General features: G+C 41.3%; 1 protein-coding gene across 1 annotated transcript in view; it reads right to left on the bottom strand.

The window, feature by feature from the left end:
- The window catches only part of DST (dystonin), a 404,726-nt gene that overhangs the window by 264,381 nt on the left and 123,244 nt on the right, over positions 1–17,101 (bottom strand). Inside the window, exons 5-6 of the mRNA XM_018560544.1 lie at positions 9,165–9,226; positions 169–258 (exon numbers count right to left, since the gene is read on the bottom strand). Coding sequence (XP_018416046.1) covers positions 169–258; positions 9,165–9,226 — 152 coding nt within the window. The remainder of the gene's footprint in view (positions 1–168; positions 259–9,164; positions 9,227–17,101) is intronic.

Genomic DNA, 17,101 nt, shown 5'->3' with positions numbered 1-17,101 from the left:
AAATACAACAAATTGCAAGGGTTGCAAGGAAATGTAACCTTAACCTACACTAAAAGAATGTACAGTTCCCATAGGAGAAATGTTTTACAATTTACATTGAATAAAGGGCGCTTTAGTTGTTCTTGTATTACTTTCAAAGAATACAAAAGATTATAAATGAGATCTTACCAGGGTATCTCCAGAGAGGACTTCTAAAAGGGATATTAAGTTATGCCCATCTCGTAAATCTTCATATAGGTCACCCACATGTTTCCGTACCTGCACAAAGAGAAAAAAAGACCCCAGGTAAGTAAGCAAGCTTTCAGTGTATTACAATTAAATCTATTCAGTTTACTGATTACACAATGGAAACATTTTAAAGAAGCTTCTATAATTCCATTTGCTTGCTACAAACATTCAATCATCCATAGCTCGTGTTTATGACACCAGACAGGAGGTGAGGAAAAAATCTGCCGGGACTCAGCCCTCGTTCACACCTGAACGTTTTGTAGCGCGTTCTACGCTCGACGAACGCTCTACAAAACGCTCAAAAATATAAATCCCATTGTATTCAATGGTCTCGTTCCCACCTTGGCGTATTTCCGCCCGTCCCTAACGCGCTACAAAACGGCCCACGCCTGAAAAGGTACATGTACTACTTTGGGCCGTTTTGTTGCGCGTTTCCATTGGGATACAGCCAAGTAGCCTTCGGAAACGCGCGACGGTCGCGCGACTTTTTTTACCTCGAATCGCTGTAAAAAACGCACGACAGGCGCGCATATGCAATACGCCTAGGTGTGAACGAGACCTTAGGGATAAAAATAAAAGGATGACAAAGACTCTAGTACTTTCCTAGTCTTAAAACCAAAATGTTTGTTTATGCCTGTGTTACTGCTGGAGAGTTACCCTAGCTTCACATCCGGTAAAACAGAAAGTGGAAATGGATGGTTAATTATCTACTGGAGCCCCAGATTGTAGTAAAAACCCAACATGGGTTATAGTTCACTATGCTCCAGCATAAGTCCAATATGCTCCAAGATGGGGATGCACTGGGGGCTTCAGCTGACATTTTTTATATGCTAGGCCCCCAGTGCATCTCAATGCATTTAAGGAGGAATGGGCTAGATCCAGGCATACCTGCACTCAATTTCTCCACTGCTAGAAATGCTCTAAGATGGAGGCTCTCATAGATAAGAGTTAGGACCACACTACACAGAGGAGCAGTGACGAGGCAGTGTGGCTTCCACATATTTTGCAAAAGTGGTGCAACTAAAACTTCTGCTTTTAACGCACACTGTTAGATAGTGAATATTGTTTTTACTGCAGGCTAGTTGGTAGGATAACTTCCTATTGGCCTGGGTTTTCAGCCACACAATTTAAAGACTATACCCTATCATGGCATCTCTTCTGCTTTTATGTTGTTTCTTTTTAATGCATTACCAATAAAATGTCCCAAAGTGCACAAGTTCCCCTCATGATGTTTGTAACAGGTAGACAGACCTGAGAACTAAAGTATACAAATCGGGCTACCAGACTCCCCCATAAGAAGCAAGTAGGTGAATTCAATGTATCACTGTAGACTAAAGTATAATTTTTAGTAAACACTTTTTAGAAGTTGCAGTCATAATGCCATACGTCATATGTGGATTGATGGTGATGAGAAATGAATAGTGTGAGTAAAAGTCTCCATTAAGTAGAATACGTAGATAACAGCTGTATGAGATATACTGTATGCATTATTCAGTACATACAGCGACACAACTGTGTTTTCACACAATGCTGTAAATGAAAGGGATAGGCTTTACATTACTATGTAGATCCTAAGACAAGATCCAGTCCAATTTCTCTAACAGGGTTACTCACAAAAGGGTGAAGGGTTTGGAGAAGGCAGGAGAAATTAACAATCTAGGCCAATATAGCTGATTTGGAAAAATTCTCCAATTCAGCTTAATTTCCGGTTCAGTTATGTTCTCCTAGATTTTTCCCTTCTCCTGCCTTCTCCAAACTCTTCACCCTTTTGTGAATAACCCTGTTAGTCTCACATATAACTATTACCTAGTAAATCTTTTCTCCAGCTCTACAGTAAGCCGTGTTCATTTATTTTATTTCTGCATACAATGTTCTATGGGAAACAGGTAATTTTTTTCAGATTCCTAAAAACACTACAACATTTCATGTATATTCATGTAAAGCCAGGTTTCAAATTTTCAATCGGTTTAAATGCAGTTGCACAACCCATGTGCCTAGATATTGCTTGCCAATTACTGCTCTTGCCAAAAAATCACAAAAAAAATCCAGATACATTAAATTCTAACCTACAATCTTCATATTAATGCAATTTACATGCATTTCTACTCTTATCTCCACCAACAATGCCACCTTTCCCCCCCATTCTGTTACTGACCTACAACAGCCAGGCTTCTTGGTGGACCTATGTTATGAAATCCACTGCGCTGGACACTAATGTACAAGTGTATCTATAGGCAAAACTTGTTTTTTTTAGTTTTGGTTAAAGTGGGGAAGATTAAAACCCTGTCAGGTTTTACTGCTATCTGGGGAACCGTCTGGCAGATTTCCCCTAACTTTCTGTTCCGCTACAGGGCAACAGACAACAATAAAAAGCTCACAACGATAGCAAATCTCTGCATTACAGGAGGAGCAGAATACTTTAACAGTAGGGCAATATTACTCCAAATCGGTCCTCCAAAGCTGCCACCACATAAATCCCTCCAAACAGGAATAAGAAGCACCTAAATATATAAGGAACGTGGGGTGTTTCTAAGATAAGAATGCCAGGTAATTCACTAAAGCATGTTTTACCTGTAAAAAGATGAGCAATTCTTTTCAGCTGGTTTTGTGATAACCCCTGTAAAACACCATAGCTGGATATTCCTGCCGACTATACTGCAGCTAAATATTACAGTTTGGTCCAGGACCTGCCCCAGCCTGTGCATAATGATAAAGTCTTTTCTGTGTTCTCCCCTCCAGTAAGCAAGTTCACAGTGTTAGACATCACTGTGCAAAACAAAAGAGATCTGACTGGCTCACTGTGCTGACTCTTTCTCTAATGTTGTGCTTGCTGCCGTGCAGAAGATAAAAGGAGGTTGGAATCAAGGTAACAGTGTAAGGTAAGGTTTCTGTGGAACAAATGGTGCTTCAAGGTGTCAGATGATTTCTGTAATTTCACATTGCCCAGAGTACCCAGAGCAGTCTTCAACACACTTCCTCCAGTTCTAAAAATTAGTATCCGCACCGCTGTAGGCAGTCCCCCTCATGTGACAATGCTCAGACCAGGCAAAAATCACATTTTGGTGCAGCAAATTAGGTATTTAAAGGTGCTAGATCACACCTCCCCAGTTCCTATGTGGCAATGTTTATACCAGGTTTCCTTCTGCTGATGAGTAAAGGTGTAAGATCACACCTTTATTTGTTTAGAGTCCCTACAGCACTGTGGCAATCCCCAAAGGCCCTATGCATATAATAACTTCTGAAAATTTGGCATTTGCAAAATAAGTCAGTCCAACCTCCCATATAACACTGCTCAGGCCTGACAATTCATCACAATGCCATCAAGAACTAAATGGAGTTATGTTGAAGGCGTGTTATTCTCTTTATACCAGGAAGTAATATGCCTACTCAGTGTAAGATGTACAGCATGACAGGGAACAAAGCAAACATTTCTGCAAACACAGTCATAACCAAGTTTACTACAACTTAAGTAAGGGCAAAGTAAACCAACTAAAGAATCATATTAGAGACACAAATAAAAGACAATAAAATAGGATAAGGGAGGGTAAAGGAAAGGGGAAGGAAAAGGGAAAAGGGGAGGGAAAGGAAAAGGAGGAGGTGGATCTATATCTATAGGTTCTATTCTTTAGATTATTTTCTATAGATTTACTCATGCCCTCAGAATACCAGTAACATAGCACGTTTCACTACCCTTGAATGCAATCCAAAACTTCTGTATCCATGTAAATATATTCACTGTAGAGAATAAAGCATGAGTCAGAACAGTAAAAGCCATTGGCTAGTGAGATTTTCCACTGACATAAAAAATCCTACAAAACTATTACACACTTGCCATTGGAATTTAGAAAGTAAAGTAACCCACGACAATGTATAAGAAATAGTCTTTGAGCCTGAAAGAACGTCTGTCAAATTAAATCTGAGTGGCTAATATACAGTTGAAACTCGAATAATTAGAATATCGTGCAAAGTTAATTTATTTCACTACTGTAACTTAAAAGGTGAAACTAATATATGAGATAGACTCATTACATGCAAAGCAAGATAGTTCAAGCCGTGATTTGTCATAATTGTGATGATTATGGCTTACAGCTCATGAAAACTCCAAGAACCCCAAATCCACAACCTCAAAAAAGTAGATTATTACATGCAATCAATAAAACAAGGATTGTACATAGAACAATATCAGACTTCTGAAAAGTACAAGCATGCATATGTACTCAGTACTTGGTTTGGGACCCTTTTGCAGCATTTACTGCAATTACTTTTGCACGATATTCTAATTATTCGAGTTTCACCTGTAGGTTACAGCACGGAACATTCTTGTCCCTTTTTGTCCGGTCTAGTGAACCTATGTGGTCACTTACAACAATCAGTCAATAAACAAACTGGCACCATATCTCTGTCATAATCTTTACATCTGTTTGCATACCTGGTGTTACTAGGTAAAAACTGGAGGTATAAATAAGATGAAAGGAAATTCTGATGAAGTAATTACATGGCAATTTCCAGAAGTCTAGGTAAGCAAAGTGATCGGGTCTCACAAAACAGCCAAGGACCCAAAAGCTTTGTTCCTTCATGAAACAGATGCTGCTTTGAGCTATGATGCGATGCTGGCTTGTAGGACAAAGTTGAGGACACACAGCAAAAAAAGACCTGAATATTTTGGTAAATATGCCTGGACCTTAAAAATGGTGCATACAGGACCACACATACATGAGGAAGCAAATGGAGTAGTATGCACTGGTATGAATAGCATATGCGATGGCCAGAGAGGCAGTAGCTGAAGTATGGCCAGAGGGAGGGAATTTGCTATAAGAATTCTGAAGTTGTGTGTTTATGTGTTTCACATATGTTCATGTGCTTTGCTGCTTTAGCTCTTTGCACTAAAATATGAGGTTCTGATAAGCACTTCCTGCAGTATTTTGTCCGCTGAAAAGTGAATCTATGTTTTACCCATGCAGGGCAAAGCAACAGCTTCTCTTTACTGGTGGCCCCACCACTTCACTTCACTGCCCTGCTGCTCTGTTTGGTCACTAGGAACAAAGAGAGTTAGTTAGGTATAAACTTTGGGACAGGTTCACATTTAATTAATGTCACAAAATTTGAACCAGCCATACAGGAATTGTATTTTCCCTGCCAAACCATTAAACCTAAAATGAACAGTAGAGATACATGTAGCAAAACATACACATTTCCCAAGGCTGCCTGTTGGGGCCACCTATCACATAAAAGGACCAACAGATGGCTCAGGCGCTACATAGCAAAAGTTCAGATTTGCATATCAATTCAGTCGCCTGTCTCTCACGATTATTTTAACATTTTCACAGACAATATCAGGTAAAACACGATCAGTTTGAAATTCCCAGATTGAGATTTATTTGTAATGCACCACTGCCTGCAGCAACATAAATCTAAAAGTACTGCAAAAGTGTAACTGGAGTCCTTTATGTTGCTAGATGATGTCATACCTTGTCACTCCACATTCTCCACATTGCTTTGTTTACATAGATACCACAATACATGCATTTTATTTACATCTGTTACTCAGCAGTTTCATCTTTTCTACACATATTATCATTAGTTGGTATTATAAGAATGAAAATCATGAATTCTAGATAGACTTGCATGAAAAACATAAACAACTTTGCTGCCAACTTTCTACTCTGTAAACCAGCTGTAATTCTTTTGAAATCCGTAATAACGGCATAGCAACAGATCCTTAAAGTGGTGAAGAACTACCTAAATCTGTTGCAAGTGTTGGTAAAGCTACAAAAACTGGCAACAGGTTTTTTAGAATTTGGCACAGGACTTTTTTAAAGGCCCATCCTGCCAGAAAACTGGCACAATTCTTTTACGGATCCCCCTCCAATGTATGTATTACTTTGATATCTTAAGTATTGACAATCTCATCGTCAAATAAACTGGCTCACAGTGGAAATGTAAATTTGCTCTGATTCTTAAAGAACTTTGGCCAGTTAAAAAATGAATACTTGCAGTGGGGCTATCCGCCGCACTGCAAGGGTTACGTGCTCATTTTGGTCTAGGGACTAAAATAAAAAAAGATATGCTCACCTGATCCTGGGTCCCACCTGGCTGCTAGACCGATTTCCGCAGCATCCTCTTCCCCAGGCTCCAATGGTCTAATGATCCATGATGTCATCACATCTATACAGTCAATTAGAGGTGAAGACGCAGAGGAATATTCCACAGGCATATCGGAGAGGGAGAAAGGTCAGCAATCACCACTACAGGGCCAAGGATCAGGTGACTACATATTTTTTTTATTTTAGACACTAGACCAAAACAAGCACTTAACCCTTGCAGTGTGGGGCTACCCCCACACTGCAATTGTTAATTTTTTTAACTGCCCGCAGTCCTTCTTTAAAGAGGTATACGAGCTTGAAATCTGAAGTGGTTAAAAATGTGCTTTAGAATATGAACTTACAATACAAGAATCTGTTAGAAAGCAACAACACAACCAAACAGAATTGTGTTAACTGTAATTGTGCTTCATTCACTACTTCTGGCAGTACAGCAACTCTAATAACAGTGTAAAATAACTGTGGGTTTCCAGGCTGTTATTTCAAAATGTGTCAATGTTTTTCTCCATTTCAGGACTAGTCTCTGCTTGATTCTTCCTAATTTAAAGCATGTATTTGCTGAGAGACATTTTGGCAGTGGTTACCATGTGTTGGTAGGCACTGACAATAAACATGAAGAGAGCAGGCTAATGAGAGCATGATCTGAGTCATATTCCTGTTCATAGTGCAGCATTATTCCTTAGGGTGGGCCATGAATATCATGCAGTATATTCCATGCAGTCTAGCCAGTGATCTACTCTTCTAAAAAGACACTGAACTCGTCCTTCTGAAATGCCTAACTCCTATTACTATCATTTCATCCGCACACAACCAAGAAACACTGCTTCTTTTAAGCAACAAGAAATTCATACTTTTTCCTGAACAGCTGGGGATAGACATCAAGCATCATACTGAATGGCCAGAGAGCTTTAAACGTAAGCAGTTTAAAGGAGAACTTTGGGGTTAGGGCTTTTCCCCATAGTTCTCCTTAGGGTAACGGGAGGACACAAACTAGCGTCCTCCCGTTACCCTAAGCTCAGTATACCGCGACCTACAGCTCACGGTATACTGAGACGCCGTAGCTCGCGGTATACTGAGAGCTACGTGGATCCCAACAATTATGTCTGCAGCTGAAGTGGATCCCAACAATTATGTCTGGATCCGCCCAGCTGCATGAGTGACAGCTGGCTCTGCCTATCTAGAGGCAGAGCCAGCTGTACCCGCCCCCTCCCCCGTCCGTTCCGCCAGTCAGCGCTGGAGGATCGGAGCGGGGAGGGGGGAATCCAGTCCCTCCCCTGTCACGGCAGAGAGCCGTGACAAGATCGAGAAGTGAGCGAACGCCAATATGTGTTCGCTCACTTCCCGATCTACTGAGACGACCTGTGACAGTCTCATTGTCACAGGTCGGCTAGAACTATGAGGATGAGTGAAAAGCACTCACCTCACAGTTCTCCTTTAATGCTGCTTGACAAACTTTATATACTTTAAGATACAAAAATAAATAAATCAGGATCTGAATTTCTGATATTTTAATTTTTAGAATCAGATATTTACTGTGCATGGGCATTGATCAACAGCTATGAATGCATGTGATTGGTTTCTTCATTGATAATGTCTTGGTTAGATTTACACAAAAGAGAATGATAACATGAGCCGTCTTCAGCATTCTTATAAATATGCATGTTTCTCCAAACATTAATATATATTTTTCCTGAAAATGTATGGTTCACTTATTATTTGACATTTCACATGTAGTAGTAGATCTAATCTCCTATGTGAAAGCTAAAAAGAGACATAAATACAAAGCAGGTGCTGTTAGACTGAAGCTCATGTACTTCTACTGCAAATAACAAATTGCCAGCAGCAGAATAACCCGGAAGAGGGTTTCACTTGTCTCTAAGGAATTATCCCTCATTGAGCCAGCATTCTGCTGAATCTCCCTCAATAGCAAAGGAGCAGTGGGGGAGCGACATCTCATTCTCCTGGCACTGGTGACTTGTCTCCAGCCACAGGATTGCTTGTGTGACATCAGAATTAGAAACTGACTGAAACCCAACTTTAGCCTCTCTGTTGTGAACTTTGAGGATTAGCTACTCCACAGTACCAGCAGCTACAGAGGTCAGGGAGGGCTCGTTTTAAAGGTTATGGCAAAGTTCAAACACAGTTTTCTAAAAATGTTACTATGCTTTTTGCCCCCTGGTCTAAACCACTCTCTTCCTCCTCCACTGCATACTTACCTGGTTCTGGTACCCAGTTCAACTATATCCTGCTTAAATGTTTACCCTTGGCTGGCTGGTCCTCTTTTTCCTGCTGCCTGCCTTCCGAAAGATGGAAAAAATCACAATGGAAGTCTATGGTATTCTACTGCGCACATGCAGGCAACAGAAAGAAGAGGACCGGCCAGAGCTAAACACCATGGCGTAATTCTGCTTGACTGGGTACTTGTTTTTGTTAAGAATATGTAAATATTTTCATGTACATAATCTAGGCACACGGGCAGTTTAACCTCAGCTCTATATGTGGCCTTGTAAGGATTGTATAATGTGACCAGGGACTGGTTTCTTTAAGATCTCCTTTATAGATAAACATTTAATTCTATTTGTATCGATAGTGATAGTGATAAGAGATCTTTGGCATAAGGTTTGGACCTTACATATGTCCTGGGCCCCTGATGTAAGGACTCTAAAGCACTGCTGGCAAACCCCATAATTATCACTTTCTGGTGACCCTTTTTCAGATATCTTAGAGGTCCAAAGCTGATCCTACTTTTAGATCCTTGTCAAAGCTGATCCTACTTTTATATACATGGGTGACAGAAGCCATTTATACAATATATAATGATATGTGATTACTCACCTTCATTAGGTGCTGGTTAATCCATTTGGTAAATGTCTTCTTTTGCACTTTGTCTCTTTCATCTAGAAATAAAAAGATAAACTGTTAAAACAATCTGATTTCTTTCTATCTATCTATCTAGCATAAAACTGTATTCATCATGTCACCTATTCCAACAACAGACACAAAACATGTATGTTATCTTATCTCATAGTATGTATGATATACAAGAAACAGACAGAGGTTGTAAATAGACTCTACAGCACAGTCAGTAGTTGATTCTATCTCACTTGACAACAGATTTTGCCAAAAATTGTGATAAAGAAACAACTTATTGCAAATTTATATATAAATACAATTCTTTATAAATTGTATCTGTACTTTGCTCAACAGATTTGCTTGAAAGCCCACCCCTCTGCTACTGACATTTCAAAATGTGCCACCCCAACCACACTGTCCAATTTACATGTTGCAGCCCTGTGAAACACCAGATATTCTTAGGGTGTGGGGAATATGTGGGTTTTCCCTTTTTCTTCCCACCAAGCAGACCTGGGTGTCCAAGAGACCAATCTCTAGACCCAAATGCCAAAAATAGATTAAAGTGCAATGGGGCCCTAGTGAAGGCAGCAGCATTGGCCACTCCATTCCTTTGACAATAGGAAGGACAGTCATGGGTACAGAGAAGCCACCCCATCTGCTCTATCTGCATTAGCATGGCCTGCCCCATCAGACACCAACCATCTACAAGTGCAACCACCTTTGTGAAATGTCAGGCAGGCACACAGCTTTGATCAACAGCGCTATCCCTCTGGTTTACTACAGGAGCATGATGGTTCACTCCCGTGATGGACTACAATCTCAGATTTAGTTAAAAAAAATGTTTATTGAGATTGTAGTCCATCACTGGGACGAGCTTGGAGCGGTGGCTACTTTACAACACACACCGGCACCATGAGGAACAAAAGTAGCCACCCTCCAGAAGGAAGGACAGTGCCAGCACCAATTCAGAGATGATTTGATGATCTACAGCGGAGTGATACACAAATAAGATACATTTTTGTTGATAGTTAGGGTACTTGAATGCATTTTTAAGGTTTACCTCCTGAGTTTAGTGGCACTTTAAATTTCAATTTCTATCTATCTATCTCTCTATCTATCTATCTATCTATCCATTTACTGTATGAGCACTAAGGCCAGGTTCATACCCAGGCGATTAATCGCGCAGATTTAGCAGCGCGATATCGTACAAAACAGAGATTTGCATTCAAGTCTATTGAAGCTGTTCACACCTTTGCGATTTATCACGCGGTAGAAATCGCCTGCCATGCAAAAAGGTGCAGGAGCTATTTTCGGGCGGGTGTCGCGCGGTTTGGGTCCTATAGACATCTCTAGGCATTGAAAACCATGCGACAACCGCGCAGTTTTTAAAGCAAAATTGTGCAAACAAAAATGCACGAAATCCGTGCGAAAATAGCTCACCAGCTCAATTGCCCAGGTGTGAACCTAGCCTAAATATACAGTTTATGTAATATAGTTTATTTGCCTTTTATATTCTGTTGTAAAACTAAAAAAAAAAACACATACAGTTAAAACATCAAATTGTTATACAAGACAGCAATGAGATCAAATGTAGTATGTAGAAGGCACATATCCCTTTTGGACTAGTTGTTCCTCTGTCTCATATTTTCAGCACAGTTATGATTTAGTCAATTTAGCTAAATTGATCGTATTCGATTATTGTCAGAACAAGTCATTTGAATAGGAAAAGAAAGATCAAATATTGCAACAGTGTAACAGTCTCAAAAGAATTGAGCAATCCAGGTGAGTAAAAATAGAAATAGCTCAGACTTAAAACAAAGACCTATTTATGATCCCTCTACCCCTCTGAAAGCATGTCTTCTTAGCACCATGCCAGGCGAGTAAACACTGACATCTCACAGCTACACTGTGTTAATAAGTCAATAAGTGCCCAGGAGTGGCAGACACCACATCACAAGCAGTAGAAGAGCAGAGCATGGCACATACTGACCCATACAGCACATCAGAGATACCAGCACCGCATTCAGATCCTGTTCACTGCTGTACAGATGCCACATCATTCTTCCAGCACCTCTTCTTGTCAAATTAAAGTAGATTTAGCTTTTTGCAGTGCAGGAAGGAAAATTCACTGACAGGAGAAGCTCCGCCTGCTAGACTAAAACCAGCAGCAACTCCCATTTAAAAAAGCCACACAAGCCAAAGCTGCCGTTTCTGTTTTACCTGAAGTAAGAAGACAACATCTAACTTCAGTAACATTTTTTTTTTTTTAAAGCTGAACTCCGGGCACAAAAACTTTTATTTTAATATATTTCTCAATAGCCACAAAGGATACAGATCCTCTCTGTGTGCATCAAATGCCTTTAAAAATCCAGATATTAAGTTATAAAAGTAGCAGTGATATCATAATTGTGCTGTGCATTGCCTATGCAGAGAGCAGAGCTGTAAGAGGGGTCCAGCTTGCCCCACCCACTACAGGCTGCTTGCAGAGAACTACAAGAGGGGGTGGGGACCAGACCAGTCACCCTGTACAAGGAGAGAGAGCAGTAGTGACCGTTCTTGATTACAGGAAGCTCCTGGATTACTGCACAGATGTGGAAGAAATACACAAAACACCTCATGATTCAAATAGGAATCCACATGACTTATGTATTTAGACAATATTTGAGTTCAGCTTTAAGATTTCTATCTTTTTTTTTTCTGTGACCTCACTGGGGAGATTTCCCTCCTACTGTCTCTGTGGCACCCATATAAGAAAATGCGGAGAGCAGTTGTCACCTGGAATGGAAGGCAGAATAAACCTTTGTCAGAATTTTTAACCTATCCCCACTCCACTCAAATTGGTTTTTGCTCTCCAATTTTTTTCCAATAATTTCCTGTCCTGACAGCGAGTGAAGAGATTTCTTCCCAACAAGGACACTAATAAAAACTAGGGATGCACCAATACCGGTTTTTCGGTATGGAGTACGAGTACCGATATTTTGCTTTCGGTACTCGTCGATACCACGTACCGATACCGGTGCTTCCGCTGACATGGAGTCGGCTTCCCGGGCAATCTGATTGCCCAAGAAGCCGGCTCCATGTTGCCTGGCCGGCTTGATTGTGCTTGGCCCGGGAAACCGGCTTCCCAGCCAATCAGCATCGAGCCAGCTTCCCGGCCAATCAGTAAGCCAGGTGGCAAGTAATGACCCGCCTCCCAGCTTCCTGATTGGCCCGGAAGACGGCTTGATGCTGATTGGCTGGAAAGCTGGCTTCCCAGCCAATCAGCGTGGAGACGACTTCCCGGTCAATCAGGAAGCCGGGAGGCAGGTCATTACTCACTGCCCAGCTTCCTGATTGCACTGGAAGCTGGCTCCCTGGTCCCCTTCCTCTGACCGGAAGTTCGGTGCATCCCTAATAAAAACCTGCCAGGGTCTCTAATCCTTTCCTGCCCTATCCAAAATAAAACAGAATGGGGGAAATGTATTAAAACTAGAGCAGAAAGAATATGAAGCAGCTGTGAATAGCAACCAGTCAGCTGATTGAGAGAGATAAGCTGATTGGTAACTCTGGCAACTGCTCCAGATTCTATCTGCTCCAGTTTTCATAATTTCCCCCCAATGTTTTTGCTGGAGTTGAGCTTTAAGAACTTATTAACATCATAGTGAAGACAAACCACAGCCAAGCCAGTCTTTCAAGATTCATACTGATCAAACAAAAAGGGGAACTCCAAAATGTTTTGTTTTTTTAGTTTAGGAATGGGCTGGAGAAAGTTTAGAACTTCAGATTGAAGATTTGTATTCCTGTCTTGTCCTTGTGTGAACAAACAGCAGACAAAACACGTTCCACTCTAAAAGCAAAACACTTTGGGGGGAATTCTTGGAAACTGAAGCAGACAGTTTTCATAGGGAAAGCAATCAGCTTCTCTCTCCAGTCTGTTCATTTAAGCTTTGAAAATGAAAGAGGGAAGCTGATTTGTTGCCATGGACAACTGCTCCACATTTGATGAATTCTCCCCTTTGTCCCCTTTGTCTGGAGTTCACCTTTATGTAAAGATTCAACCAGACTCGTTACACACTCATTACAACACAGCGGGGTGCTATTTAGAAGTATTCTACCAGGCCAATTGAGTAGCTGATTAAAAGTGGTTCCCCGTGGTGCTGCATTTACTTGTAGTCCATATTGCCCAATGAATAAGTACTATGACACAATCAAAAGAAACAAACCCATGACTAGATTTCTGATTGCTTCTTCTAGATTACTACTGTACATTTTGCATACTCATCTTCCTTAAAGTCAACTGAAGTCAACACTTTTACTTTTACTCTTGTCACATTGCAACGTTTTGGGTCCACTCAGGGTCCCTTCCTCAGGCATGGGAAACTTTTTGCTGTTGCACTGTATAAAGCCCTTCCATGTGCACCTTGCTTGAAAGCTGGTTATGAGTTGATGAGTGCGTTTGCCATTTGTTTTGCTTGACTGATTTGGTGCAGTGACACACTGGGGGTCTCCTCTGCCGTTGTGATTTGCGGGGTCCCTTGTGTGTCCCTGTGCCTTTAAGGGGGTTGGGCTTCCTCCTGACAAACCTGCACCCAATTTTATCTTTTGCTACATGTGCTCCAAGATGGAGACTCTCATAGGTTTGAGTTAGGAGGCTTTGACGAGGCAGTGCGGCTTCCACATATTCTGCAGAAGACGTGTATCTAAAACCTCTGTTTTTAACCTTAGTGGTTAGACAGGTTTTTTTTGCATGCTGGCTGGTGAGTGTGCTGGGAAACTTTTTGCTGTTGCACTGTATAAAGCCCTTCCATGTGCACCTTGCTTGAAAGCTGGTTATGAGTTGATGAGTGCGTTTGTCATTTGTTTTCCTTCCTCAGGCATGGCACATCATCAGCACCCACCGCAAGGGACATACCAGTAGGGTGTGCGGTAAAAGACTCTCCTGTAAGGTTTTTATTGCTGGGTCCCTGTTGGGGAAATTCGTTTTCTCTATTTGTCCTGGTGACCGTTATCCCTGACAGTGAAAGACATACCTAAACTTTGGGTTGTCATAACAACAGGTATAGATGTTAAATCTTCCAATGGGGACACTAGTTCTTGGGACTGCTGACTGCTGATTTTCCTCTATTTGGAGGGATTTCCTTCCACTTCCTGTTGTGGCTGTCGGACAGGAAGTGAAGTTAAATCTCCCCAATGGGACAGCTGGCCGTGTTATAACAACCCTCCCTTACCATATCAAAAAAAAAAAATGTTATGGCTTCAGTTCTACTTTAAATTTGTCCCAGAGATTTTAGTAGAAAATTGGAAAATAAATGAAGAATATATTTTTAAACATGCAAACGGAAATGTTATTTTGATGTTCGGACAACAGGACTGACAAAGGTCTTAGGTGAAATGCATTGGCAGTGTATCTTTAAGAAGTGGTGTTAATTTTCAACCAAGAGTCAAACAATAATCTTATTTTAGAGATAGCGCAGTGCAGTGTTTACCAGCCCTGAGATACCACCACATCGTCACAGGCACATACCAGTCTGCAAGCCTAGACAGAGAACCTAGGCAGGTAATGTCGGGATTCCAAATTCAAATTTTATCATTACAAATTGCGTTTGCTTGTGTGCCTTTTGTGGAAAAAATGTATCTGAATGATTTACTAAAGTATCTTCTGGACAACTGTGGCCAATGTTGGTGTGTTAGCTAACTGAGCTTAGAAAAGAAAGTGATATTTGAGTTGAACATGTCAATGTCAGTCAAAGATACACGCGTGACCTAACTACTAGAAGACGTTTATGATGTCAGATTGGCGTACTTTATTATAAATAAAACTGTGTACTATCAGGCTGGGTTCACACCTAGGCGATTTGTCGCGCAAATTGAGTTGTGCGATCTATCGCGCAAAACACAGATTCACATTGAAGTCAATGGAGGCTGTTCACACCCAGGGGCGTCCTGAGGCTGGGTGACACCCGGAGCGGTAACCGGGTGTCACCCCGCAGAAATGTCACCGAAGATGCACGTGACATCATCGCGCATGCGTGGCAGTCTTCTGATACCTGCCGGCGGCCATCTTGCTGATGGAGGCCGGCAGAGAGAGGAGGGGACAGTCACGCGGCGGGATAAGGTATGCTGCCAGGTCCCCTCCTCTCTCCTGATGCTGTCGGGCGTTCGGTCCATGACCGAGCGCCCGACTTTTCAGAGGGGGGTGATACCAAAATGACTGCCAGTCATTTTGGTGTCACTCCTCCAATGGTGTCGCGCGGACGAAATAGCTATGGGTCCCATAGACATCTCTATGCATTGAAAACCGCACGGTTTTCTGTCTCAATATGTTTATTGACATTTTACAGTTAACATACATAGTAAAGAGAATGGTTCACAGTGCTTCATTGCAGGAGATCATTGTGGCAATAACGAGGTCACTGAAAAAGAGACTACATCATAAATGATTAGGCAATTATAGAGTAGGGAGGCGTCAAAAACCGCACGGTTTTCAAAGCACAGTCACGCAAACGAAAACACACGGCGACCGCGCAAAAGCAGCTCACAGTTAAAATGTCAAACTGTTCTCAATCGCCTATGTGTGAACCTAGCCTCAATATGTTGGGCACCAGCTATCATTTCTAAGGAGTATTGGCTACCTGGCTGCTGGGATTTGTTCAGTTCTGATCTAGATTATCAGTCTACATAAGCAGTCTACAGACAGTGCAATCTCATTATTTGCAGACCTTCAAGCTCTGCATACTACGTCCCATGGAAGAACTTTGCATTACTTTTTATCAGTAAAACACAATTGTATACATATAATGAAAACATGATATAAAAACAATGTTTTAGAAACAACCATTAACAAATAGAAACACTGGGGGGAATTTATCAAAACTGGAGCAGAGAGAATCTGGAGCAGTTGCCCATGGCAAACAATTAGCTTCACTCTTCAGTTTGCTCAGGCAAGATTTAAAAATGAGACAGAGAAGCTGATTTGTGCAGTGCAAATCTGCTCCAGATTTCGTCTGCTCCAGTTTTGATAAACCCCCCCCCCCATTGTTTTTAAAGTAAAACATGTCAGTCTTTCTAAAGCTGACCATGCACTATGCAAATTTCAGCTGCTATCGGCACCTTTCCATCCGGTATCCCTCGATCAGAAGATCAAAGGAGCCGATTGGATCTTCAACCAAACAGTGCTTGCAGCCAGTCAGCCAGCGGCCGCTGTCAGAATACAAAGGCAACAGGTAAGCGATGATGGAGGAATCTGTTCCATTTTTATTTTCGTTCAGCCTGCGGGTTAAACGAAAAAAAATAGAACAGTATATGGCCAGCTTAACATTTTCAGCCTGCAAGTCCTTCAAGGTTCCTTTTGCTACTTTTTATTAAGCCCCATTAATTTTTTAAACCATGCGCGCATGCATAGGGGTACGCTTCCAAATATGGAGGTTTTACATTGAGATAGTTTACGGGCATACACCTGGCTACAGTGTTTTCTGTGCATACATTCATATAGACATAAAAACACAGCAGCTGCAGCTCCCAGGAGCTGCACATGCAGGCGTATTTTACATTGTATGCAAATTCACCTGTATTTGCTTCTCAATATACCAGTGTGCATGGCCTCTAAAGAGATCAACTTGATGTAAATCGGTGTATCTATATATGTTAATGTTATTTCTATGATTAGTTTGTAATTAGATATGAGCATGGTGGCAATCAAATTTGCTCAATACAAAGGCTTTGCCTCCTGTTTTACAGGGCTGTACAGTGGTTGTGCTTTACTGTTCCCAGCCAGTTTACTATAATACTCTCCCTATGATTCTTTCCAAACAACTGAACCCCATGGAATAAAGAGCTCTCGCTAGTGACTAATCTGATAATGTAAACCCTTATGAAACCCTCTTTGTTATTTATGTATTGTACAGTCATGCTGCACAGTAATAAATATTCTGCTCTTTTAC

This window comes from Nanorana parkeri, unplaced genomic scaffold, assembly GCF_000935625.1.
Source record: "Nanorana parkeri isolate BGI_ZX_2015 unplaced genomic scaffold, ASM93562v1 scaffold464, whole genome shotgun sequence".
NCBI lineage: Eukaryota > Metazoa > Chordata > Amphibia > Anura > Dicroglossidae > Nanorana > Nanorana parkeri.
The sequence above is the reverse complement of the archived record's forward strand: the minus strand, read 5'-3'. Positions and strand labels throughout refer to the sequence as shown.